Consider the following 25,424-nt stretch of genomic DNA (forward strand, 5'->3'; position numbering starts at 1 on the left):
GAGGGACTGAGTTCCTAGCCTGAACCCCAAACATTAGGCAGAGGGGCCACCTTCTTACTGGCAACGTCTGAATGAGAAACCGCAGAGTGCAGATAGAGGGGCTCTCTCCTGAAGCCTGGAAGGAGTGACTGTCTCTGAGGTAATTTTCTGCTTTCTAGCATCTTTTAAGTATTAAGTACACTATATAAAAAACAAAACAAACAAAATAACCCCCAAACAAAATAGAATGCTTTAGCAGTATCACTCACTTCTCAGTGGTAAGGAAAGGAACAGCCTAGCCCTTGGCCCACAGCAGCTGGGAGGGTTTGTGTCTGCCTGTCTGCCTCAAGGTAGCCCTGGGTGCCTGTGTGTTCCTCTGTGTCTTTGATTGTGCTAAGGTATCTATGTGTGTATATTGCACTATGCCTGTGTATGTGCATGTGCCTGTCCACACAATGTGTATGATGCTGGTGCAAGTCACTCACCACAGGCTTTAAAACAAATTCATATATATATTCATACACACTATTGAGAAAACAGAAAGCAAGGGAATTCCAGAAAAAAACATCTACTTCTGTTTCATTGACTGCTCTAAGCCTTTGACTATGTGGATCATAACAAACTGTGGAAACTCTTAAACAGATGGGAATATCAGATCATCTTACCTGTTTCCTGAGAAATCTGTATACAGGTCAAGAAGCAACAATTAGAACTTTATATGGAACAATGGACTGGCTCAAAAGTGAGAAAGGAGTATGACAAGGCTGTATATTGTCATCCTGTTTATTTAACTTATATGCAGTGTACATCATGTGAAATGCTGGGCTGGATGAGTTACAAGCTGGAATCAAGATTGCCGGGAGAAATATCAACAACCTCAGATATGCAGATGATACCACTCTAATGACAGAAAGTGAAGAGGAACTAAAGACAAAAGTGAAAAAGCTGGATTAAAACTCAATGTTAAAAAACTAAGATCATGGCATTGGGATTCCCATCACTTCATGGCAAATAGAAGGAGAAAAGGTGGAAGCAGTGACAGATTTCCTCTTCTTGGGTATAAAAGCACTGTGAATGGTGACTGCTGCCAAGAAATTAGAAGACGATTGCTTCTTAGAAGGGAAGGTATGACAAACCTAGACAGTGTGTTAAAAAGCAAAGATATCACTTTGCCAACAAAAGTCCATATAGTCAAAGCTATGGTCTTTCCAGCAATCATGCACAGATGTGACAGCTGGACCCTAAAGAAGGCAGAGCACAAAGAACTGATGCTTTCAAACTGTGGTACTGCAGAAGCCTCTTGAGAGTCATTTGGACATCAAGGAGAGCAAGCTAGTCAATCCTAAAGGAAATCAACCCTGAATACTCATTGGAAGGACTGATGCTGAAGCTGAAGCTCCAACACTTTGGCCACCTGATATGAAAAGCCAACTCAATGGAAAAGACCCTGATCCTGGGAAAGATTGAAGGCCAAAGGAGAAGAGGGTGATATAAGATGAGCTGTTTGGATAGCATCACTGACTCAATGGACGTGAACTTGGACAAGCTCCAGGAGATGGTGAGTGACAGGGAAGCCAGGCATACTACTGTCCATGGGGTCACTAGGAGTCAACTTGGTGACTGAACAACAACAACACTATTGATACTATGGGGATCCCAGGTGGTGCTGAGTGATAAAGAACCTGCCTGCCAATGCAGAAGACATAAGAGATGTGGGTTCAATTCCTGGGTCAGGAAGATCACCTGGAGGAGGGTATGCCAACCCATTCCAGTATTCTTGCTTGGAGAATCCCATGGACAGAGAAGTCTGACAGGGTATGGTCCATAGGGTCATAAAGAGTCAGACATGACTGAAGTGACTTAGCATGCACATTGATACTATATATAAAATATAAACTCCTGAGAACCTACTGTATAGCACAAGCAACTTTACTCAGTGCTCTGTGGGGTTCTACACAGGAAGTAAACCAAAAAAAGATGGGATATATGCATATGTATAGCTGATTCACTTTACTATACAATGGAAATTGACACAACATTGTAAAGCAACTATATTCCAATAAAAATTAATTTAAAAAAAAGTTCACACAGTCTTCCTATCTTCACCTAGAATCCCCCTAACCATTTGTCACCCATGAGGGCTAGAGATTGCACCACTGGCTCCTGGTGAAGTGAAAGTCTGGGCAGCCTGGACAGAAGACGGCTGTGCTCCCAGATTTCCCCTCAGTCCCCTGCTGGTTCAAGGACAGTGATACAGGTCTTCCACTCCTCCAGAGTGTGCCCAAGCCAAGGCGGTCTCAGACTGTTTGTGGTACCCGCTTCTCCTGTGCAGGGTGGGCTTAGGACCTGGCATGGGGAAGGGGGAGGGCCTCTAAGGCTGAGGCTCTGACCCTTCCATTGATTTTCTCTGTCGATTCCCTCTTTGAAAGTCTCCCAAGCAGGTTCCTAAAGAAAAAAGACTCTCCATCTCAGACATGCCCCTCAGGCACCCAAGACAACTTCCCTTCCTTAAGCGCTTATTGACTTAAAGAAGATGGAGGCTAAACAAGCGCAATGTACAAAACCTCTGTGTGCTGAACTTCAGTGGCTGGCCAGTAACCATGTCAATGAAAATGATGGAGGTGTTAATTTGTGTAAGTTTGGTGCTATGGCATAGAAGAATCTCAAAGCTGAGGGTGATCATCAGCCTGTCTCCAACCCCTAAAAACCAACCTCAGGATCTTAAGGACTGATTTATCAGTTCCGATTCTCACCCCCACCCCCACCCAAAAGAGAGCTGATGAATGGGGCAGGGGTGAGGCGTTCAGATCTGGGAAATGGGTTATTAGGGGGAGCAAAGTAGCAGGGTCAGATTAGGGGTGCTGAGACCTGGAGGCATATGCTGGTGTGGGACTCTATGGTGGGGACACTCACAGGTGCGGTGTCCTCTCTGCCTTCTCAGACACAGGTGTTGCTGGACTAAGGCAGGGGGGCTCCAGTCCCTGCAAAGACACAGTGCCCAAGGGTGGCCCCAGGACCTGCATATTCCCCGGGGCTTGGGGAGAGAGGAAGAGGTCTAGGATGACTGAAAACACATTTTCTTTTCTAGTTTAATTGGATAGGAACTCAGTATCAGATTTACTTTGATTTTTGAAAAATAACTGACATGTCTTGCAACGTAGGTTTTTGGGAAAATTTATGCTTCCTCAAACAGTTTCAATGCAGACATTCTAAAAGTGTGGTCCAGCACTAGTGGTATCAGCATTATCTGGTTCTTGTATGAAATGCATATTCCTGAGCCCTGTCTCAGGCCCACTGATCAGAAATTCTGAGTGTGGGACCCAGAAATCTATGCTTTCCTAGCCCTCTGGGGCATTCTGGGGCACAGGGAAGTGTGAGAACCATGTTTTTGGGTTTTTTTTTTTTTTTGATGTGGACCATTTTTAAAGTTTTTATTGAAATTACAATATTGCTTCTGTTTTATGTTTTGATTCTTTTGGCCATGAGGCTGCACCCCCTGCCTTGGAAGGTGAAATCTTTCAAAATTCTTCCATGCCGATCCTGTCACGAGGGCCCTCAGTTTTCCTTTTGAATATCAGCTTTTCCTGGGTTTCTGGAAGCTCTCTGCTCTAGTTTTCTGTTTTGGAGTGGCTCAGAAGAGGGAAAGTCACAATCTTTTTTACGAGTCAGCCTTGACAATGTGTAGCTGGGTATCTTTCTGTGGGGTATGGATTCTGAGAGCCTGGAAAGCAGTGGTGGCAGTTGCCCACAATTATTGCAGACGCTGTGACCAGGGCAGGACTTGCATTAGGGGTTGTTTCCAGTTTATCACAGGGAGTTTTATGAATCTTATAATTCTTACAAATTCTGTCTTAGGGACGAGGAGACCAAAGGCTAAATTTATAGGGCATAGTGTTAGTCGCTCAGTCATGTCCAACTCTTTATGACCCCATGGACTGTAGCTTGCCAGGCTCCTCTGTCCATGGAATCCTCCAGGCAAGAATAGTGGACTTGGTTGCCATTCCCTTCTCCAGGGGATCTTCCCAACCCAGGGACTGAACCTGAGTCTCCTGCATTGCTGGCAGATTCTTTACTGTCTGAGCCACCGGGGAAGTCAAAGCATAGTTTGAATCCAAATCCTGCATATTCCCACCATGTTAAAAGAACCATTTTGCCACCCCAGAGTGGGAGACAGTTCTAGAGAGATCTTTTTGCCACCTTCCCAGCCCACATTCCTGAAGACATGGGCAGCATATCATGGAATAAAGGCCAATTTTTTTGTGAAAGGAGAGCCCTAGAGACTTCAGCGGGAATCGATCGTGGCTAGAATGGATGCTGTCTCCTGGAAACACAGTGAGGATGCAGGCTGTAGCTGAGGCGATAAGTCATGGGAATAATGGGCGAAGACAAGACAAGGGTCCTGCCTCCATGGTGATGGGTGACTGAAATTCATCACAGAGAACAAGGGCCTCTGCAGATCACATGTGGAGCAGATTCAGGAAGGGCCCTGGGGCCAAGTGCTCCAGAGATGGCTTCGGGGGACAGACTGATGCTTGTCCCACAGGGAGGGTGGACCCTCCATATCCGGTGCCCCCTGGGGGGGGGGCACTGTGTCTGACACAGATGGAGCAGATTCTAGAGGAAGGGGCCCAGCTGAGCCATCCCAGAGCTCATCTTCATGGAAAGCAGGGGTGGCAGTAGGGAGTGCAGCATGTGAGGGAAAGCTGGGTAGCCCGGAGGTCAGCTGGCTGATCACCTGAGAAGATGGATTCTGCTTCCTGCCAGGAAGGGCAGATGCCCAAGAAGCAGCTCTGTTTGAGGTTCACAGAGAGGGACAGAGTAGGCAAGGAACGGAAGCTGACATTTGAACAGAGAAAGCCAGAAGGAGGGAGGCACAGGCCGGCTTGGACAGAAGGGAGCCTCAGAAAAGCAGAAATACCAGAAACACACTGGGAGCAGGAGCTGAGACAAGAAGGCTGAGAGGCAGGCAGAGCAAAGGGGAAGGGGCTTGGGAAGATCAGAGGCACCTTGAAGACAGAGTGCACATCACATAAAACAGGGAGGCCTGCAGGGAGCAGCATTGAGGGAAGCCGCGGGCAGGGCCCGAGACTTCCTAGAGAGATAGCCTGGGGCTCTGAAGGATGGGAAAGTTGACACTGCTTTAGCAGAAGGAACCTGGCTGAATACTAAGGAGCGAAGATTCTGCTCACAAAGGGACCGGATGGGGCCTCTTCCTACTGATCAGCAAAGAAAGCCAGGCATGCTGGAGCAGAGCTTTTGACTTACCCAGCAGAAAGCTGCTACACAGAGAGGGTCCATGGAACCCTGTGAGGGTGCTGTCTACCAGTGTGGGCTGAGAAAGGGTGAAGGTCAGGTTTGTGAGTTGTGTTTGTGAGCCCCAAATGCAAAGAGTTAACCAAAGATGTGGCACTTTCCCTGATATGAGTGCCTTTTTATTCTATTAGTATGTGACCTGTGAAGTCAAACATTGAGTCTGGGTCTGTAACTCAAGCATGGTGTCATGGACTAAATGTACATGTCCTCCCCAAATTCATATGAATTCATATTTATATTTATCACATAACCTCCAATGTCATGGTATTTGGAGGTGGGGCCTTTGGGAGGTAATTGGGTCTAGAGGAGGTCATAAGGGTGGAGAGCCCATGGTGGGATTAGTGTCCTTATAGGAAGAGGAAGAGAGACCAGAGCTGCTTGCTTTCTCTGTCTCTTTCTCTGCCTCTGACTCTCTCTGCCATGTGAGCATAGAGCAAGAAGGCTGCCAGCTGCAAGCCAATAAGAGGGCTCTTGTCAGGAACTAAATTTGCCAGCATCTTGATCTTGGACTTCCCAGCCTCCAGTTTCTCCAAAACTGTGAGAAATAAATGTTTAATGTGTAAGCCACCTAGTCTATGATATTTTGTTCTAGCTGCTTGAACAAACTAAGACACATGGAAATGTTATTTTGAATACCCATAACAGCATTCAGACACATACCTGCCAAAAGGAAAGTGGTGTAAATTGTACAGGTGTTAGAGCCCAGCTAAGCTCATTGATCTGTCTCTCTGGAATGTTAGGAGCAGTTCAGAACTCCTCCCTGTTTTAGTGGGCTTATTTCAATCATAAGAGCACAAAGGAGCAATTCTATCTGTTCATTATACCAGGAGCCTGATGGGAAGGAAATGCTCCTGGGGCTAGAAATAGCAATTTAAAACGGAGAAGGAAGACCTGGGGGGAAGCATGGTAGAGAATTAAGACAGAATAAGAGATGAAGGCTGAGGGCCTGGTAGGAAAAACTAGAAAACTTTAATAGCTATGACTGAGGTCTTCACTTATAAAGTAAAACAAGATGTACTAGAAGCTAGCAATGTTTAAAAGATCTTGAAAGAATTGCATAAATAGGGAACTTAAGATGGAGCAGAGCTGGCTTAAGGGCTATTTCATGGATCTGTTGATTAAGGGTTATTAATAAGCCGAAGGTTCCACTTTTAGTGTGGAGGAGTATGCCTCTGACAAACAGATTCTCTGCAAATAAAAACAAAATACAAGAGAAGAGAAAAGGAAAGAAGAAAAAAAAAAGTAAAAACTACCTGAAGGTTCCAGAAACAAGGTGAGTTTTACTTTTTGCAGTTTTGCCCTGGGGCAGCTGTCCACCCAGTGGCTAAAACATTAATGGAAAAAACCTACCATCTTTCTGGCTGAAGAAACCAAGGGAAGGAGTCCTGTATAATCAGGGATGCTGGAGAGCTGGGGAAGAATCCCTCGACAGAAGAGAACCAGGGAAATGTAATTCCATATTCTGGGTGTAGACTTTCCTCAATTCTATGGCTGACTCCTGAACCATGCAAGCATAAGATAGACTGAAAGCCACAGGAACTGAGCTGTTGCCCACTGCAGACATAATAGAGTCTGCAGGTTGAGTATAACATGTTAATTTCCTGCTATATCAAAAACATCAATACTCTTTGGGTCAGTGTTATGGAATTCAGAGTCTCTACATCATATAATAACATTCACAACACTTGTAATCCAAAACTACTAGACATACAAACAGCCAGAGAAATGTGATCAACTTTCATGGGGAAAAAAGATGCCAACCCCAGGATGACCTGGATTTATGATAGTGGTTACTATGGCTGTGCTCAATGGGGTAAAGAAAAATATAGTTATGATGAATAAAAAAGACAAGACGTCTCAGTGAACAATTAGAAAGTATAAAAGAAAGATTCATAAGAAAGTATAGAGCTAAAAAATATACAATATCAGAAAAAAAAAATCTCTTGAAGAACATTTTGAGAAGAATGGAGATGGTAAATGAAAGAATCAATGAATCTAAAGTTAAAGCTCAGAAATGGAGAAGAAAACAATGTGGAAAATAATGAACAGAGCCTTAGGAACCTGTGGGACAATCTACACATTGGTAATTATAGTCCTAGAAGGAGGGAAAAGGGGACAGGAAATAATATGTGAAGAACTGTGGTTGAAAAATTCCCAAATAATAGTGAAAGACATAAATTTACAGTTTAAGAAGCTTAGAGAATAAGCTAAAAAGATAATAAGATAAATTGGGGGGAAAAAAGACATGACTAGGCACATCATAGTCAAATTAAAAACTGAAAATAATGGGAAAATCTTAAAAGCAACCAGAGAAAAAGTATGTGTGTGTGTGTGTGTGTGTGTGTGTGTATAAATCCTAAGGTAACCATGAAAATTGTGAAGAAGTAGAGCTGAAAAAAAACATAGACAAATGAAAGTTAACAGCCTGCCCACCTCTGCCTGAAGATGAGGTGGTGGCAGTGATGCAACATGACCTGACCTCCACATCTCCCAAAGGCCAGCAGAGCCAGTTGGCAAACATGACAATTCTTTTCTGGATCTTTGGGAAGAAAAGGGGAAAGAAAGAGGGAGAAATAGGCTTTCTGGGACATCATAAATGACCTAATCTGAGTAGGAAGTCTGGCATACCGTGGGGCCAGGGAGAGAGCCAAGGTGTCCCAAGCACTGGGCTCACAGTTCTAGAGACTGGACTGAAGGACCAGAGCTACATGAACAGGCTCTGAAATGAGTAGCTCATTTGATCACTCTGGGCCTCATATCCCTCTGGGCCTCAGATCCCTCCTCTGCAAAGCGAGGGGGAAGGATTTACAGCAAATTCTTAGTAATTGCCTCTCTAGAGGAAAGGGCCAGTTGAGCATTCATGCTCCTACTTTATTTTTGTGCATCTGTGTTGGTCACTGTTGGGCTTCTTCATGCTCAGAATTAATCCCTTTGCCCTCTCCGTCCTCTCCTGAGTCAAACACATTTACACCCCCTGTTTCGATTCTTGTCTTTATGCTGATGTCCTTAATGCACATCTCATTTGGACTTCTTCCTCAAGCTCCAAACCCATAACCAGCGGCCTATTCAGCAGCTCTACTTAGCCGACAAGCACATAAAAGTCAAAATTTTCTACACAAGGGTCTTTCAAAATTTTGTATCAGAATCATCCAAGAATCTTGATAAAATGCAAAGGCCTATTCAACTTCAATGAGTCTGTGCCTCTGTGCTCCTTATTAACTCCAGGTAAACCTGATATCCACCAAAATTTGAGAAATACTTATTTAAACTAAACCCACAATTCACTCAAAACCTGCTATTTCTCTAACCAGTTCCTTTCCAGCATCCCCATTCAATCAGAGAATGGCACCACCATCCACCCAGAGGCACAGTCCAAGATGCCAGGTGTCATCCTTGGACCTCTGCACCCTCACACATAAGTATCACCCACTATCAAGTCTTTTCCATGTTTCTCTCCTGATTCCTCTGGGTTTCATTCACCCCCACTGCCCTTGGCCTCCTAACACATATTGCTTCCACTTTTGCCATCTGTCCTCCACATTTGAGTCATGGTAAATGTTTTTAAAAAATATTTTATTTTGAGACAAGTTTCAATATCTAGAAAAGTTTCAAGATAACTACCAAAAATGCCTATACACTCTTCATCAAGATACTCCATTCAAAGTCTTAAAAATTGTCACAGAAATGCCCTATAGGGATCATATACATTATCCAGTTATCATGCCTCTTAATGCCCCTCAATCTGGAACAGTTGTTGGTCTAGTTAACTTTCATGACTTTGAAATCTCAAGATCATAGGTTAGGCATTTAATAAAGCATATCTCAATTTCAATTTTTCTGATGTTTCCTCATGATAAGACCCAAGTTATATATTTTGAACAGAGTATGCTATGTTCTTTCACTGCATCTCCTTAAGTGGCACAGTGTCTGTTATTGGTGGTGTGAACTCTAAACATTTGATTCAGATGGTGTTACCAGATTTCTCTGTAAAGTTACTTTCTCCTCTTTTGTAATACTTATTTTGGGGGAAATACTTTGAGGCTATATAAGATCCCCATTTCTCTCTCCAGTTTCACCCCAAGTACAAGCACCTATTGATGTTTCTTAACTATTAATCTGATGGTCACCAAATAGTGATTTTTCTACTAACATCATTCTTTCCACTTTTTATTCTCTTTATTCATTTATATTCATATCAGTGTTAACTCCACAGTTCCTATCTTATTCAATAGATTATAATCTGTTACCATCAGTATATATTAAGCGCTAAATTATCCTATATTTGGACATTGGGAAGTCCTTCAAGCTGAGTATTGTGTTCTTTTGACATATTACCATTATTCTTTGAGTACTTTCTTACTTTCTGGCACAAAACAATGCATATACTTCCTCTGCCTAGGCTCTGGAAGGGGCCATTTAGCTAGTGAGTCCTGGTTGCTTTTAGTATAGAAGAGAATATAGAATCCAAGTTCTGACTGCCAGGTGTATTTTTTGCTACATGGGTGCCATTGCTTTGAGGCACTCTCAGCTCATATTTATTTATCTCTTTTTATATTGAAAACCACAAGTTTCACACTGATACCTCCAATTCCAGTTCATTTTTTTTAAACATCGAGAGGCTATTTATTCAACAGCAACTTTGAAGACAAAGCCTCAGAAGTCTGAGGGGATACATTTCCCCTATTTCTACTTCAGTTCACATAATTCATTCTAGTTTTCATGCTTTCCATATTTGCACCTCCTTTTCCAAAAGCTTCCATTATCTCTAATATAATTTTCAATATCCCTATATATATATATATATATAGCTAATATCCCAATCATATTGGGTTTCCAGCTCCCTTACCTGTGAGTCTCAATTCCTGCTAGGGTTTACTTCTCTAGGTCAGGACATCTACCTAAACTGGGCCTGCCAAATGGCCTTTTGGAGAAAGAAAGAAGGAAGGAAGCCAAGAGAGGTTTTTTGTTTATTTATAAAGAAAGGAGGGAAGACATTGGAAAGAAAAAGCAAGAGGAAAAACCAGGTTATTTTTCTAAAATGGAAATTAATCACCTTTGGGTCATGTGTGTGCATCTATGTACACCCCTCTCCCCCCACCTCTACCCCCATACACAGAATGACTGCTCATTGCTCTAAGGCAGTAAATTCCATCACAAATGTCCAGGAGGCCCCATCTAATGTAACTACTGCTGACCTCATTGGTCAATTTCCCTTCTTTATCCACATGGCAAGTACAGGTATCCTCTCTCAGCTCTTCTAAAATTCCACCTTCCCTATTGACACAAGCCCTTTGTATGTACTACTTATGTTTCTCAGTGCTCTAACCTACCTTATGCATTTGGCTGACTTATTCTTCAAATCTCTGCTAGAGCCCATCTCCTCTGAAAGCTCTCCTCAATTCTCCTAGATCTAATGAGGCTGTTTTTCTTATGTATTATTTTCTTCATGCTCTCACAGAACACAGTGACTCTCATCTCAACTGTCAATTATGCACTTATTTGTGTATGCATCTGACTAAGCTTCCCTTTCCTCATTCAGTTGTGAGTAATGTGAGAACAGTAATGCTGTCTCTTTTCAATTCTAATTGTGCCTCCAGATTGTATCCCATAGTAGATGATCAATAAATATTTTTCATGTGAATAAACTGCATTTTTAGAAACATAAATAGTTTAGTCATCAAACACGATAACTTTCTCTATTTTCAATAAAAGTCAAAACATGGAAGAATAATATGGTAAAATGGATCCTGAAAGATGTTAGGTTTAGGAGTTTATAAGCTTCATCATTTAGAAGAAACATATTTAGAAAGTCACAACAGATGATCTAAATAATGTGTGCAGGACAATAACATAGGAAGCTTTACATCTAAGAAACTTTCAATGTAAGGCATATACAGATTGTATGTTCGGCTCACATTATTATTTATGTGACTCAAGGTCATTAAAATGTTAGTCTTTCCAAATGTAGAATACCATTCCATTCAAAACTCATATGTGAGTGTATATGTATTACTAGGTAGTTTTAGGTAGATCACTAGACAAAGTGATCTTAAGTTGAAAGAAAAGACATTTGAAAAGAGCCAAGATTTTTTAAAGAAGAATGAAGATAACTTCATTTATCCAAACAGTAAAACTCTTGCTAAAATTAATATAATCAGAATAATACTGAAAATAAAACTTTTGATAAAGTTACTATAATAGAATGATATGGTTGGGCATAAGAATAAATAATTGACCAATGAAGGAAATTTTAGAATCAAAACATAGTTTATGTAAGGAACTTAATATATGACAAGAATGATATATGATCCAATAAAATATGGACAATATCTTCAATAAATGGTGTTAATATAATTTTCTATATTTACCTGCATAAAAACACAATAAACATATTGTCCTAACATATTCAAAATCATATTTGAGAATAGCCCTGGTGTCTACCAACAAGAGAACGGATAAATAAACATAGACTGTTACAGTAATTAAGAAAAAACTACTGCTTCACTCAGCAACAGGAAAGGATCTCATACTCAGAATGCTAAAAGAAAGCAGTCAGGCATGAAGAGCATCCTGATTCCACTTATGAGGAGCTCTGGAAGAGACAAAAGAAACCTACAGTTGAAGAAAGTCAGAATAGCGGGCACCTCTGCATTTGGGACAGAGGAAGGACATAAGGGAACTTCCTGGCATGACGACAAAGTTCTCTATTTTGATAGAATTTTGGGTCACATAGTTGTATGCATTTGTTAAAACTCTGTAAATGTACACTTAAGATCTGTGTACTTCTTTATATGCAAATTTTGCCTTAATCAAGGAAAGACATATAAACAAATATATATACTCTCATTAAAAGACATATGCTAAGGTGTTTATGGGTGATGTGTACTAATGTCTACAACTTATCTGGAAATGTATCAACAAAATAGGGTGGAGTGATGAATAGACAGAGGAATGGATTAAATAAGTAGTTACATGATAAATCAAACTTATCAAGATAATAAAATAGTATAGGAAATTTTACAAAGCATTTTATAACCTTGGGATGGAGAGAACTTTTAGAATAAGCCAAAAAATCCAACAAGTAGAGATAGATATTTTTGACCAAATGACTATGAATCACTTTTGTAAGCCAAAGGGTATCATAAATAGTATCAAAAAGACAAGTGTATTCTTTTAAATACAAAAAAGAATTGTACTGGGACTTCCTTGGTGATTCAGTGGTTAAGAATTTGCCTTCTAAAGCAGGGGACATGGTTTGATCCTTGGTCTGGTAACTATGATCCCACATACTGTGGGGCATCTAAGCCTGAGTGCTGCAGAAGACGCAGAGCAGATAAAAAGAAAAAAATAATACAATAAAATAATATTTATAAAAAAGAATTGCACTTGTTTGTACCGGAAAACGTGAAGGAACTAATTGTATCATATATGGCAGAAAAAGGGTCAATATCTCTACTATAAAAAGAATTCTTATACATTTCTAAGAAACCAGAGAGTAATCCAATAGAAAAATAGGTAAATACATGTATAGATAATTAGTGAAAGAAGAAACATGAATCCCAATAACTACGCAAAAAGATCTCTAGCAGTCAGTTGAAAATTCAATTAAAACAAAACGAGTTATCATTTTTCGTCTTTGGATTGCTGCTGCTGCTAAGTCGCTTCAGTCGTGTCCGATTCTGTGTGACCCCATAGACGGCAGCCCACTAGGCTCCGTCCTCCCTGGGATTCTCCAGGCAAGAACACTGGAGTGGGTTGCCAGTTCCTTCTCCAGTGCATGAAAGGGAAAAGTGAAAGTGAAGTCGATCAGTCGTGTCTGACTCTTAGCGACCACATGGACTGCAGCCTACCAGGCTCCTCCATCCATGGGATTTTCCAGGCAAGAGTACCGGAGTGGGGTGCCATTGCCTTCTCTGCCTCTTTGCATTAGCAAATTTTAAAATATTGATTACTTCCAATGCTGGTGAGGATGTTAGAAGATGGGCACCATACATTCCTAGTGAAGTGTGAAGGTTTACAAACTGTCAAAGTAGCAACCTGGAGTAAGAATCCCCAAGAGACACACAAGACACAGAGAAACAGGCACTGTATGATCCCATTTTTATAAAATAAAAAAATTTCTTTTTGAACAAAGATAAAAGTGTGAAAGCAGACACATCTAACTGTTGATGCTTCAGAACAAGAGTTGGTAAACCATTGCCTAAGTACCAAATCTGGCAGGTCACCTGCTTTTTTACAGCCCAGGGGCTAGGAATGGCATTCATACATTTTTAAAGGGTTACATTTTAAATGGTTATGTAATCGTGTACATAATATCCTCATTTGGCCTCTTAGCCAGCAAAGTCTAAAATATTTTCTACGTGGCCGTTTAGGAAAAGTTCACCAAACCCTGCTTTAAGGGAATTGTAGGTTCTTATTTATCCTTTTTTCTTCTCTGTATTGTTCTGACTTTTATAATAATAAGGTATTGTTTTTGCAAGTTTAAGGGATATAGCTGGTGGGTAGATGGGGAAGATCAGTCACTTTTGATGCTGTTTTGAATGGATGTATGCAGACAAAAGGAAACCAGGGAGACTCATTAGGAAGCTACTGTAACAGTCCAGGTGAGAGAGAATGGTGCTTTGGAATAGGGTGAGGTCACAGTACAGATGTGAGAATTGGATCATAAAGAAGGCTGAGTGCCAAAGAATTGATGCTTTCAAACTGTGGTGTTGGAGAAGACTCTTGAGAGTCCCTTGGACAGCAAGGAGATCCAACCAGTCAATCCTAAACAAAATCAATCCTGAATGATCACTGGAAGAACTGATGTTGAAGCTGAAGCTCCAATACTTTGGTCACCTGATGCAAAGAGCTGACTCATTGGAAAAAAACCTAATGCTGGGAAAGACTGAAGGAAGGAGAAAAAGAGGACAACAGAGGATGACATGGTTGCATGGCATCACCGACTCAATGGACATGAATTTAAGCAAACTCCAGGAGGGAGATGATGAAGGACAGGGAAGCCTGGCATGTTGCAGTCCATGTGGTAGCAAAGCCATACACATGACTGAACAGCAGCAGAGATGAGAAGAAAGGAGCAGACTTTATAGAAACCTATAGGAATAGGGTAGGGCTTCTCTGGTGGCTCAATGGTAAAGAATCTGCCTGCCAATGCAAGAGATACAGGTTTGATCCTTGGGTTGGAAAGATCCCCTGGAGAAGGAAACAGCAACCCACTCCAATATTCTTGCCTGGGAAATCTCATGGACAGAGTAGCCTGGTGGGCTACAGTCCATGGGGTCACAAAAGAGTCGGACACAACTTAACAACTAAACAACAACAACATAGGATTAGCGGAAGGATTGAACCTGGATGGGGAGGCACAGAGAGAACTCAAGCCTGATTCCTAGGAATGGTGCAACCACTGAGTTGAAGAGATGGGGGAGAGGAGACTGGAGAGTAAATCAAGAGCTCTATTTAGGACCTGTTAAGTTCTAAAGGGAACTGTGTGAACTAGGCAGTTGGACACAGATGATTATAGCTGTTCAGGCTATAGAGGAGGAGGCTGAGATAGAAATACAAATCTGAGAGTACTCATCATGTTGTTGTTGTTCAATTACCAGGTTGTGATACTTATAGCTTTCTGGAAGTAATGGAGACAGAGAAGAGGACTGAGGCAGGACAGAGATGGGCTCCAGGTTAGGCATTTACAACTGGCCTCCGGTTTACAATTCATGGGCAGGAATAAAAGTCGGCTTCAGGCTGGACACTTACAACTAGCCTCCTGTTTGCACTGCCTGAGACAGAAGATAGGTGGGCCCCAGGTAAGCGTTTTCAATCAATCTCCTATTTGCTCTTCAAAATGTAAGTAACAACAGAAACAGGGAAATAGCCAGGCTTTGTCTCTTGTGGACACCTTAAAATAACCATCATGGCAGGAACAGAGAAGGGCTAAATTTTGTTTGAATAAAAGAACAAGAGACCACATATTTCCCTCCTTGGGGCAAGGGAGACACTACACAGGAGCAGAGAGGTTCTTTGGGGGTCAAAAGTCAGGGGATGCCAGGTCATGATAACTTGCTTCTATCCTTCCAGACACTTTTGTGTTGAAATCTATCTTGGCTGAGGAGTGCGTGCACACCTCAGGGAGGGTCACAGAGTTCGGCCATGTGTCTTACTGCATGCACTCTGCTTTTGCAAAAAACATTTTATTTTTCTCTTTACCTTCCTCCTCTTCATCAGAATTCTTTCTTGTCAAGGTAGGTAAGGACTGGGGATTTAGGCTCTAGACACACTTCTGTGGTCCAGTGGTTAGGATGCCTGGTCAGGGAACTAAAGTCTCATTTCCAACTACCACTTACTGCTGCTGCTTACTGCAAGCTACCACTAGCTGTTGCATGTGCCCAAAATCAGGACCAGGAATCTACCTGATGACACAGTGCTCAACCCAACTGGAGCCTGCTCCCTGTAGATGATGTCTTTCATGCCACTGACCAAATGTTTGGACTCCCCCAAATCATCCTTTTCAAAACATCCTCTGTCATTGGCCAGGAACAGCATGGCTTCAGAGGAGACACCAACACTTCTCACAGCCTGTGCCCTAACATTTGTCTGAACAACCAGTGGCTATCATTTCTCCTGGATGAATGGCCCACCCGGCATTTGGCTTCCCCAGATGAAAAATGAGCTCTGGTCCCAGTCCCTCCCAGTATGCCCCACCATGGGTCCCTGCTTGTGCAGCCACGTTTTACTCCTGCCATGCTTTGACCTGAAAAGGCCCAGAAGGACTCACCAAGGAGCTGGTGTAGGTGGGATCTGAGGTGTCATCCTGGAGGTAGCGGGAAAGGCCAAAGTCAGACACCTTGCACACCAAGTTACTGTTGACCAGAATGTTCCTTGCAGCCAGGTCCCGGTGCACGTAGTTCATCTCTGCCAGGTACTTCATGCCCGCGGCAATGCCCCTTAGCATTCCCACCAGCTGGATCACCGTGAACTGTCCATCATTTTGCTGTAATGAGACACCAAAGGCATCCAGATCAAGACTAGCTTCAGTGGTTACAAGGAAGCCAAGCTGCCAGGGGCCCACTGATAGTCACTTCTGTCAGTGCTGGGCTAAGCTGCTTCCACCTCCTCCCAGCCCCACTCCCATTCTCTTACCTATCCTCCAATACTCTGGCTTCTTCTGGCCAAGCCTTGTGGATTTCATCTTCAAGTTACATCTCAAAGCCATTCACTCCTCTCAACCTTCACTGCCACCATTCTAACCAAGTCATCTTTATCCATCACCTGTAACAGCCTCCCTCCACCTGCCCACCTCTGAAATCCATTCTCTAAGGGAAGTTAGAGCCATCCTTGTAAGACATAAATCCAGTCATGTCACTGGCTGGCTTAAAGCACTCTACTGGCCTCCTATTGCATTAAGGGAAAGTGCCAGTCTCCTCAGCTTGGCCCACAGAGCCCCAGGGGATCACCTTATGCCACTTTGTCTTGTACTCCTATGCTGAAGGCACAGTGCCTGGTGACCTTTCAATTCTCTCCCTGGCCAAGCCCTTCTTGCCTCAGGGCCCTGATATAGGCTCTTTCCTTTGCTTCTCCCCCACAGGCAACACCTACTTGCCTCAGATCTCCACTTAAATGTCACCTCCTCAGAGAGGATGTCCCTATAACCAGTCCTCTCCCCCACACATAACTAGCACTTTCATATTACTATCTTTCAGTGCATGCTCTTACTTTCCTTCTTAGCACTTATCACAAGGTTTAGTTGTATGTGTGTATGGCTGTGTGTCTGCCTGTCTCTGCTGCTCTGAGATAAGAACTTGGTCTCTTGTAGTCACCATAGCACTCCCAGTGCTGACGCCCTTTGAGTAGACAGACGTAGCTCAACAAACATTTGCTGGATGAATGACTGGTACGTTATTTCCTGGCCCCAGAATTAAATGTTAAGATTTTTCCTGGACTCTGGGATAACACATGTGTCTCAGAGGGCTCGTTGGTCAGGAGAAGTGCATGCACCAGTCTGGCTTGTGGACCTTCCCAGTAAATGAGAGCTGTTGCTGCCCCACCTCCTGCCAACCTGAAGCATTCTCTTCTTTCCAATAAGTTTCTTACCTGCATGTCCTCCCTTTTCCATGGTTACACGACAGCTTGTCAGTGAGTGAATGTGTGCCTTCTTCCACCTCCCCAAAGCCACTGAGTCTGGACATTGCCCACACTGGTTACATCAGTGGACCCTGGACCATGCTGCCAAGAACACATTTTCCCAATCAGTCCAGCCCCAGATCCTCCCTAAAGTGCTGTGGGTTATGTAAGTAGAGCATGGTCCAGGCATTGAGATGCTCTGACTGGGGGAGAAGTAGGAGGAGGCAAGATACCCTGGGTTAGTCTAGTTACTGCTGAACACAAACCTTGGACAAAGCAGCCTCTCCCTCTGCCCCAGGGTCCTCCTGTGAAATACAGGAAGCATAAACAATGTGAAGAGCTCCCATTTATTGAGCGTCTACTGTCTGTGAGATGGCATACAATGCACTCACATGCATTATCTCACTAATATGTATGGGACACAAAATTTAGGCATGTGGTTCTGCAAAAGTAATTTTCTATGCAAAAATAAATAAAGAAAAATAAAAGAGCTGTTATCAAAATGTTACACATTTTTTTATTCAGGAAAAAATCCAACAATTGAAAAGTTTAACAATGGTGGCATTAATTGTTGAAGACTCTGTTTCTCATGCAAGATTGCAAGCCCGGGGATGGTTATGCCCCTTGGTCAACTGAAGGAGTGGAGAAAACTGGCTCTCCCTCTACTCCTCCCTGAGCACAACTCCTTCACCGGAAGGAGGACCCCCCAAACACACTGAGGCTGACACACTCCAAGTTTCAATTTCTCACTCAAACCGTAACCACCTTCCAATCTGTCCAGAACGCTTTCCCTGCAATATTTGCTTCTAACCAACTCCAAAAGAAGGTGCAGGGCCGCTTTTTGGAAACTGATTGGTTTTCAGCACATGGTGCCCATCTGCCAGAGCTGGATGTGCTGTGAGTGATGCAAATCTTCCTTACTAATGAACTTCACTCCACACCTCCTTAAGAAGCTAGCCCTGCTCTCCCCAGCACCATCATTTCTCTAAGTGGGTCTCTGGGGATCTGCCTCCCCAGAAAGTTGTCATGCAACTTTTGTATATTAGAAAATGTATTTCAGCCACAAGCCGCAAGGGTCGATTTTTTTCAATTCAGTTTGTTACTTCTCCTCTGTAAGTGGAGACAACAATGTGGTTAAAAATAAATGTCTCCCTACAGAAGCTCACTTGCAGACAGATGTTGGGGAGGGCACTGATGGTGGCTGGAAGCAGCTCTGCCAAGAGCAGCATTGAAAGCGTTTACAGATTTGTGTCTGTGTTTCCACTTTAAGTCATTAAAGACTTCACTGAGCTGCTTCATTTTCTGATTTGAATATTTAGATCAGTCACCTTACAGATTCTGGTGTCAACAAAGGGCAAGAAATGGTTAAAAGTCCAGGATTTGGAGCCAGACAGATCACGGTGGATCTGGGCTCCATCTCTCACTGGCTGCATGCCCTTGGGTAAGTTATTTAATCAACAGAGCAGTGATTACCACATTTGTAAAATGAATCTCTTTCCTTAGATTTTGAGAATCAAGGTTAAATGAGATAATACACATGGAGGGATAATACACATGAGGCTCAGTGCCTCATGAATACTAAGACAGCAACCACTATTGCTGACATTATCAGCAAGGCCATAATGTTTTACTAACCAGCTCTCCCATGAACCCCAGGTGCCTGGCAAGAGAGACAGAAGACACCTCAGACCAAGATGTAGGTTCCTCCTGGCCTCTTGGGTGTGTGGGGCAGATATCTTAGAATCACTGCCCGCAGAGAGCCTAGTTCTCTGAGAATTCAGAGTTTAGCACGTTGGCACACCCGCCCGAACTGTCTGTCAGTCAGTCAGTTCAGTCACTCAGTCATGTCCGACTCTTTGCAAGCCCAAGGACTGTGCAGCACGCCAGGCTTCCTGTCTATCACCAACTCCCGGAGCTTGCTCAAATTCATGTCCATCAAGTTGGCGATGCTATCCAAACATTGCATCTACTGTCGTCCCCTTCTCCTCCCACTTTCAATCATTTCCAGCATCAGGGTCTTTTCCAGTGAGTCAGTTCTTTGCATCAGGTGGCCAAAATATTGAAATTTCAGCTTCAGCATCAGCCCTTCCAACGAATATTCAGGACTGATTTCTTTTAGGATGGACTGGTTGGATCTCCTTGCAGCCCAAGGGACTCTCAAGTGTCTTCTCCAACACCACAGTTCAAACATCAATTATTCAGTACTTAGCTTTCTTTACAGTCCAAATTTCACATCCATACATGACTACTGGAAAAACCATAGCTTTGACCAGACTGACATTTGTTGGAAAAGTAATGTCTCTGTTTTTTAATATGCTGTCTAGGTTGGTCTAAACTTTTCTTCAAAGGAGCAAGCATCTTTTAACTTCATGGCTGCAGATACCGTCTGCATGGATTTTGGAACCAAAGAAAATAAAGTCTTTCACTGTTTCCCCATGTATTTGCCGTGAAGTGATTCACTGCAGATGGTGATTACAGCCATGAAATTAAAAGATACTTACTCCTTGGAAGGAAAGTTATGACCAACCTAGACACTATATTAAAAAGCAGAGACATTACTTTGCCAACAGAGGTCCGTCTAATCAAGGCTATGTTTTTTCCAGTGGTCATGTATGGATGTGAGAGTTGGACTATAAAGAAAGCTGAGCGCAGAAGAATCGATGCTTTTGAACTGTGTTGTTGGAGAAGACTCTTGAGAGTCCTTGGACTGCAAGAAGATCCAACCAGTCCATCCTAAAGGAGATCAGTCCTGAGTGTTCATTGGAAGGACTGATGTTGAAGCTGAAATTCCAATACTTTGGCCACCTGATGCGAAGAGCTGACTCATTGGAAAAGGCCCTGATGTTGGGAAAGATTGAGGGCAGGAGAAGAAGGGGATGGCAGAGGATGAGATGGTTGGATGGCATCACCGACTCAATGGACATGGGTTTGGGTGGACTCTGGGAGATGGTGATGGACAGGGAGGCCTGGTGTGCTATGGTTCATGGGGTTGCAAAGAGTCAGACATGACTGAGCGACTGAACTGAACTGAAATGATGGGACCAGATGCTATGATCTTAGTTTTCTGAATGTTGAGTTTTAAGCCAACTTTTTCACCCTCCTCTTTCACTTTCATCAAGAGGTTCTTTAGTTCTTCTTCACTTTCTGTCAGAAATGTGGTGTCATCTGCATATCTGAGGTTATTGATATTCTTCCCAGCAATCTTGATTCCAGCTTGTGCTTCATCAAGCCTGGCATTTTGCATGATGTACACTTCATATAAATTAAATAAGCAGGGTGACAATATACAGCCTTGACCTACTCCTTTCCCTATTTGGAACCAGTCTGTTGTTCCATGTCCAGTTCTAACTGTTGCTTGCTGACCTGTATACAGATTTCTCAGGAGGCAGGTCAGGCAGTCTGGTATTCCCATCTCTTTCAGAATTTTCCACAGTTTGTTGTGATCCACACAGTCAAAGGCTTTGGCATAGTCAATAAAGCAGATGTTTTTCTGGAACTCTCTCGTTTTTTTGATGATCCATCGGACATTGGCAATTTGATCTCTGGTTCCCCTGCCTTTTCTAAATCCAGCATTTTGAACATCTGGAAGTTCATGGTTCATGTACTGTTGAAGTCTGGCTTGGAGAATTTTGAGCATTACTTTGCTAGTGTGTGAGATGACTGCAATTCTGTGGTAATCTGAACATTCTTTGGTATTGCCTGTCTTTAGGATAGGAATGAAAACTGACCTTTTCCAGTCCTGTGGCCACTGCTGACTTTTCCAAATTTTCTGGCATATTGGGTGCAACACTTTCATAGCATCATCTTTTAGGATTTGAAACAGCTGAAATTTGCATCATCTCCACTAGCTTTGTTCGTAATAATGCTTCCTAAGGCCCACTTGACTTCACATTCCAGGATGTCTGGTTCTAGGTGAGTGACCACACCATTGTGGTTATCTGGGTCATGAAGATATTTTTTGTATAGTTCTTCAGTGTATTCTTTCCACCTCTTCTTAATATCTTCTGCTTCTGTTAGGTCCATACCATTTCTGTCCTTTATTGAGCCCACCTTTGCATGAAATGTTCCCTTGGTATCTCTAATTTTCTTGAAGAGATCTCTAGTCTTTCCCCTTCTATTGTTTTCCTTTATTTCTTTGCATTGATCGCTGAGGAAGGCTTTATCTCTCCTTGCTATTCTTTGGAACTCTGCATTCAGATGGGTATATCTTTCCTTTTCTCCTTTGCCTTTAGCTTGTATTCTTTTCTCAGTTATTTGTAAGGTCTCCTCAGACGACCATTTTGCCTTTCTGCATTTCTTTTTCTTGGGGATGATTTTGATCACTGACTCTTGTACAATGTCATAAACTTCTGTCCATAGTTCATCAGGCACTCTATCAGATCTAATCCCTTGAGTCTATTTGTCACTTCCACTGCATAATTGTAAGGGATTTGATCTAGGTTATACCTGAATCATCCAGTGGTTTTCCTTACTTTCTTCAATGTAAGTCTGAATTTGGCAATAAGGAGTTCATGATCTGAGCCATAGTCAGCTCCCAGTCTTGTTTTTGCTGGCTGTATAGAGCTTCTCCATCTTTGGCTGAAAACAATATAATCAATATGATTTTGGTATTGACCATCTGGTGATGTCCATGTGTAGAGTATTCTCTTGTGTTGGTGGAAGAGGGTGTTTGCTATGACCAGTGCATTCTCTTGGCAGAACTCTATTAGCCTTTGATCTGCTTCATTTTGTACTCTAAGGGCAAATTTGCCTGTTACTCCAGGTATCTCTTGACTTCCTACTTTTGCATTCCAGTCCCCTATAATAAAAAGGACCTTTTTTTTGGGTGTTAATTCTAGAAGGTCTTGTAAATCTTCATAGAACTGTTCAACTTTAACTTCTTCAGCATTACTGGTCAGGATATAGACTTGGATTCCTGTGATATTGAATGGTTTGCCTTGGAAACGAACAGAGATCATTCTGTCGTTTTTGAGGTTGCATCCAAGTACTGCATTTTGGACTCTTTTGTTGACTATGATGGCTACTCTGTTTCTTCTAAGGGATTCTTGCCCACAGTAGTAGATATAATGGTCATCTGAGTTAAATTCACCCATTCCAGTCCATTTTAGTTCACTGATCCTAAAATGTCAATGTTCACTCTTGCCATCTCCTGTTTGACCACTTCCAATTTGCCTTGATTCATGGACCTAACATTCAGGTTCCTATGAAATATTGTTCTTTACAGCATCAGACTTTACTTCTATCATCAGTCAAATCCACAACTGGGTGTTGTTTTTGCTTTGGCTCTCTCTCTTCCTTCTTTCTGTAGTTATTTCTCCACTGATCTCCTGTAGCATATTGGGCACCTACTGACCTGGGAAGTTCATCTTTCAGGGTCCTGTCAGCCTTTTCTTGCTGTTCATGGTGTTTTCAAGGCAATAATAATGAAGTGGTTTGCCATTCCCTTCTCCAGTAGACCACGTTTTGTCAGAACTCTCCACCATGACCCGTCCATCTCAGGTGGCCCTACACGGCATGGGTCATAGTTTCGTTGAGTTAGACAAGGCTGTTGTCCATGTGATCGTTTGGTTAGTTTTCTGTGATTGTGGTTTTCATTCTGTCTGCCCTCTAATGGATAAGAATAAGAGGCTTATGGATGCTTCCTGATGGGAGAGACTTACTGAGGGGGAAACTGGGTCTTATTCTGATGGGCGGGGCCATGTTCAGTAAATCTTTAATCCAATTTTCTATTGATGGGTGGGGCTGTGTTCCCTCTCTGTTGTTTGACCTGAGGCCAAACTATGGTGGAGGTAATGCAGAGTACATCATGAGAAACCTGGGCTGGAAGAAACACAAGCTGGAATCAAGATTGCCAGGAGAAATATCAATAACCTCAGATACGCAGGTGACACCACCCTTATGGCAAAAAGTGAAGAACTAAAGAGCCTCTTGATGAAAGTGAAAGAGGAGAGTGAAAAAGTTGGCTTAAAGCCCAACGTTCAGAAAACTAAGATCATGGCATCTGGTCCCATCACTTCATGGCAAATAGATGGGGAAACAGTGGAAACAGTGTCAGACTTTATTTTGGGGGGCTCCAAAATCACTGCTGATGGTGACTGCAGCCATGAAATTAAAGGACGCTTACTCCTTGGAAGGAAGGTTATGACCAACCTAGATAGCATATTTAAAAGCAGAGACATTACTTTGCCAACAAAGGTCCGTCTAGTCAAGGCTATGGTTTTTCCAGTGGTCATGTATGGATGTGAGAGTTGGACGGTGAAGAAAGCTGAGCACCGAAGAATCGACACTTTTGAACTGTGGTGTTGGAGAAGACTCTTGAGAGTCCCTTGGACTGCAAGGAGATTCAACCAGTCCATCCTAAAAGAGATCAGTCCTGGGTGTACATTGGAAGGACTGATGTTGAAGCTGAAACTCCAAACTTTGGCCACCTCATGCGAAGAGTTGACTCATTGGAAAAGACCCTGATGCTGGGAAGGATTGGGGACAGGAGGAGAAGGGGACGACAGAGGATGAGATGGTTGGATGGCATCACCGACTCGATGGACATGGGTTTGGGTAAACTCTGGGAGTTGGTGATGGACAGGGAGGCCTGGCGTGCTGCGATTCATGGAGTTGCAAAGAGTCGGACACGACTGAGCGACTGAACTGAAGGAAGTTAATGGTGACCTCCTTCAAAAGGTCCCATGCATGCACTTCAGCACTCAGTGCCCCAAACCCTGAAGCAGGCCACTGTCGACCCACACATCCTACTACTCGAACTATAGTAGGACCTAATAACAGAAGCCTGAAGTTAGGATCAATTAATCTATAAACTCTGACTTCTTCCCGTCCTTGGTTTTTGTATGGCAAGTCATATTTCATGGAATATGTTTTCATCCTTAACTCTGGTCCTGTAGCGTAGGCAAGGCAGGTGATATTACTTTGTTTATACAAAGAAGATAAAAGAAGTCCAGAAAGTTTAAGTGATCAGCCTTAAGTCATTCTGTGTGATATTCATTTGTTAAAAAAAAATCTAAGTCACAACAACAAATTGATTCTCCACTGACATTCCATCTTTGATCGATTGGGAATGACTGCCTCTGTGGAAAAGTCTGTGTATAAGCTTTGTAGGAAGAAGAGCTATGATTGGTTAATGATGTCTGCCATGGCCATAGAAATAGAAAGGAGAGACATGAACCACAAATATGCTACACTAATCTGAATCTTTTCTAATTCCTGTTCAGTGCCTTTTCCACCTAAAGGGAATCAGTCCTGAATATTCATTGGAAGGGCTGATGCTGAAGCTGAAACTCCAATACTTTGGCCACCTGATGCGAAGAACTGACTCATTGGAAAAGACTCTGATGCTGGGAAAGATTGAAAGGAGGAGGAGGAGGGGACAACAGAGAATGAGATGGTTGGATGGCATCACCAACTCAATGGACATGAGTTTGAGCAAGCTCTGGGAGTTGGTGATGGACAGGCAAGCCTGGCGTGCTGCAGTCCATGGGGTCACAAAGAATCAGACATGACTGAGCAACTGAACTGAACTGATGCTAACTCTGCAATACTTTTTCTTTAAGATCTGTAAGAAAATCACATACCATGATAAGACAGTCACACCAGTTGAGTTCATAATCTTGGTGAAACTTAGAGATATGAACATTAAGTTTTTCTGACACGTCCAGCTGTTTTATGTTCAGTTCATTGATATAAACTTCCCCAAAAGAACTTCAAGAGATAATGAACATCCATATACAAAGATAAACAAGACAGAAAAAAAAAAAAAAAAAGCCCAGATTTCTCAGAACTCTGGGAAAGGATCTGGTTCCATGCTGAGCACATGGTAAAAACAGTTTATAGAAGAAATACAGGCTGGGTGAAGTGACTTAAACCTTCTTCCCTTCACGAAATGCTTTCTGCTGAAACTGCTTTTCTGCAAATTCACTGAAGCCACTTACTGGCCCTTTTATTAGACAGGAAGGATTTAGGTATTTCAACTTTCATTGACAAACCCACTTCAGGAAATGAAACCC

General features: G+C 42.6%; 1 protein-coding gene and 1 long non-coding RNA gene across 2 annotated transcripts in view; one reads left to right on the plus strand and one right to left on the minus strand.

Annotated features, from left to right (window-relative positions):
* Positions 1-25,424, minus strand: part of EPHB1 (EPH receptor B1) — a 456,002-nt gene that overhangs the window by 35,235 nt on the left and 395,343 nt on the right. Inside the window, exon 12 of the mRNA XM_081574131.1 lies at positions 16,064-16,279. Coding sequence (XP_081430257.1) covers positions 16,064-16,279 — 216 coding nt within the window. The remainder of the gene's footprint in view (positions 1-16,063; positions 16,280-25,424) is intronic.
* LOC145539858 (uncharacterized) lies at positions 13,984-20,902 on the plus strand. Its single transcript, XR_014078006.1, has 3 exons — positions 13,984-14,398; positions 14,895-15,095; positions 20,013-20,902. It is a non-coding gene; the product is annotated as an uncharacterized LOC145539858 (long non-coding RNA).

This window comes from Giraffa tippelskirchi, chromosome 2, assembly GCF_054371585.1.
Source record: "Giraffa tippelskirchi isolate mGirTip1 chromosome 2, T2T-mGirTip1v1.2.pri, whole genome shotgun sequence".
In the NCBI taxonomy this organism is placed as follows: Eukaryota; Metazoa; Chordata; class Mammalia; order Artiodactyla; family Giraffidae; genus Giraffa; species Giraffa tippelskirchi.